Here is a 3,162-nt window from a genome sequence, read left to right on the forward strand (position 1 = left end):
TTAAGTAATTATTTTAAAAGTAAATATGCATATATCTATTATAAATATACATATATTTATGATAAGTATTAATATTTAATTATAATATTTATTTATGTCATATACTTCGTGTCGTGTCGTGTACTTGAAGAGAAAACACAAAACCGACACTAAATCTATCTCGATCGGGTGCTTTCGTATTCGTATATTTTCGTGTCGTGTATTAAAAATGCAAATACATACATTAAATTTTTGTGTTAATACAAAAGGACTGCCCACTTTGTATGGTCATTGCTCCAAGTGATCCAACCAAACACATCACTCTTATATGGATACAATGTTGAAAATTTCACCTCAAAGCGTTTCTTTTTAATATCCTTGGTAAAATACAACTTATCCGGTATCACTTTCACATCCAAATATTCAGGAGGATCTACTGTCACTGCGTATGCAGTCTCCTCTTTATCACCGACATTTATAACAATCCTTGTAATCTTTCGATATGTGTCAGGTTTGAACTTTGCAACGACTATTGATGGATAATTCATATTGGAGATCAAATCTGCGTTTGCATCCTTCGGACAAGAAAATCCTTCTGGAATTTCCTTAGAAATAAGCCTAATGATTGACAGATTATATCTGTAATTATATAGAAAAAGATAGTAATCAATGGTAGTAGTCTCATAAACTAGCCCCGGATTTGTTACTTGCGCTAAATTGACTTCCCCAGCCCCAAAATCATATAGTGTGGCTTTCTGTAATCCTGGTTGGTTTGTAATTGGAGTTCCAACACGACTTTTTTGAACAGTTGTATTAAGTGAAAAATCATTAGAGTTTGTAACATGTAACATTATTTTTAATTAGAGTCAAAATTAAGTACTTATGCAGAATACTAACTAAACTAATTGTTGACCTATAGTCATAATGGCTGATCTGATAGCTGAATGATCCCAAGTGGGATGTTGTGACTTGACTAAGGCAGGTACTCCTGAAATGTGTGGGCACGACATTGAAGTTCCAGATGCCAAAATGTATTCCGGTATATCACGTTTTATCCATAATTTTATGTGTAAAATGTACTTGCCTTGAGATTATTTTGCGTTAGAGCTGACGGGTCTCTGGCATATTAGATGGAGGAATTTAAACAAAATGTAAAATTAATAGGGTTACGTAAACAAGTAATTTTTTCGAAAAATCTAAAATGATTCAATTTTCGAGATAAAAGAAATTATTATGAATTTCACGGACACAACTAAAATATAAGGATTTATAAAATATCATGATAAATATGAAGTAGATGATATTGATTTGTACCTTATAATCTTAAAATTCATGGATGAGAAGCCTAGGATTGCACGTGCTGGTTATTGTTACAGTTGGATTCATGTACAACTTATTTTGATTAATAAAGCTGTGATTATTAGCCCGTAAATATAAATTTTTCAGTAATCTTCTGGTTTACTCTAATGTATATTTTAAATTATTTTAGATATATAAAATTGGTGGAAAATTTCAAAACTTACTTCAAACTACTTTTAGTTCCTTAAATAAACTTAAAACTTGATAGTATAACTATCATTTGTTTTTTCTATATGGTCGATTATTCATCAATCTATTTTTATAATCATATTAGAGAGTATATAATGTTTAATTCTCCTCTTTCCTTCCTTTTTTAAGTAAACAACTGATATGATAGTAAAATATTATCACAAATCAAAGCTCTCGAGATGATTTTTTGATTTTTTTATTATTATCTATTTTTAGATGTGATTCAGTTTTATATGAAAAATGTATTTATTCTAAAATCACATCAATAATTTATGTATATCACATAAGTTGACATATTAAATGGATAAATTTAATAAAAATGTTAAAAGTTAAAAGTGTTATGTAAACAAGTGATCTTTTCGGGAATTCTAAAATGATTCGATTTTCGAGATAAAGAAATCCATATGAGTTTTATGGGCACAACTAAAATATAAGAATTTATAAAATATCATGATAAAAATGAAGTAGATGATATTAATATGTACCTTATAATTTTAAAATTCATGGTCGTTTTTCTACGATTGTCGATTTCTCACTAAAAAAGTTTACTGTTCACTTTCAATTGAACATAGGAAGAAGAAAAAACTTTGACCTTCGATCATAAGCACACCTCAAAACTTGTAATGGAATAAACCTTAATTATAAGCACTTGAGTTCTGATGTCAAACGAACCTTTAAGTTTAGTATCCTCGAATAAAAATTTACTATCAAACTAATGAATCAAAGAGCATGTCATGCTGATAACATGTTATGAAATATAATATTGAATAAAAAAATATAGAGTAGAGATTTTGAGAGGGACAAATGATGATTTTCATATATTGATGTGTGTTTACATTTTCAAGTACAATATTTATTTATAAGTTTTACATGACATAAGTTATAAAAAACTAGAAATTCAAAAATTTAGAAATGAAATGTCAAAGATCTTATACATAAAAGACCAAATATTTTGTACATAAAAGATCAAAGTACATCTACATGATTTATTATTTATAATAATTATTATATAATTTCAAAGTTACCAACAACATATGTTTTTATTGGGATTACATATGTTATTATACAGTATATATATTGAAAGGCATATGTCATAGCCTACTCGTTTATTCGAGTATTTAACTCAACTCAAATAAGAATGTAATAAGTAAATAGTGGATCAATCGTCAGAAAGATCTCACAATGTAACATCTGTCAAAGAATAAAGAAACATTGTTCATCTGCAGACTTGAAGATTCACTGGAAGAAGTTCAAGAATTTGATCATGCCTCAGTGATATAAATCAAGATCGTGGATTTAATCAAGTGACAGAGATCTCGTCAGGGTATCATTTATTACAAGGATTCAATCAGAATATCAAAGTCAAGACATGAAGAAACGTCACGGAAGTTAGTCACTCATGAACCAGACAGTACATCGAGTGTCAGCATTGAAGTGGCGGAATTGATTCATAAGTCTCAGTGACTTTCAGAAGATTGTCAGAAGAATGGATGCTGCTCAGGGTTAGTATTAATTCTCTATTAATTAATTAAGTCATATAATTTAATTAAGAAAATAAATTATATCTGCAAAGATTAATTTATTGATTAATTGAATTAAATTGATTAATTAATTTAGAATTAATATTAAGGATTT

General features: G+C 28.3%; 1 protein-coding gene across 1 annotated transcript; it reads right to left on the minus strand.

The window, feature by feature from the left end:
• Nucleotides 1-236: 236 nt before the first annotated feature.
• Nucleotides 237-830, minus strand: LOC141686716 (CO(2)-response secreted protease-like). The gene has a single exon (XM_074491798.1). It carries the CDS (start codon nt 828-830, stop codon nt 237-239), a length of 594 nt encoding a protein of 197 aa, XP_074347899.1.
• Between the last annotated feature and the right edge of the window lie 2,332 nt (nt 831-3,162).

The sequence above is a fragment of the Apium graveolens genome, chromosome 1 (assembly GCF_009905375.1).
Source record: "Apium graveolens cultivar Ventura chromosome 1, ASM990537v1, whole genome shotgun sequence".
Classification (NCBI taxonomy): domain Eukaryota; kingdom Viridiplantae; phylum Streptophyta; class Magnoliopsida; order Apiales; family Apiaceae; genus Apium; species Apium graveolens.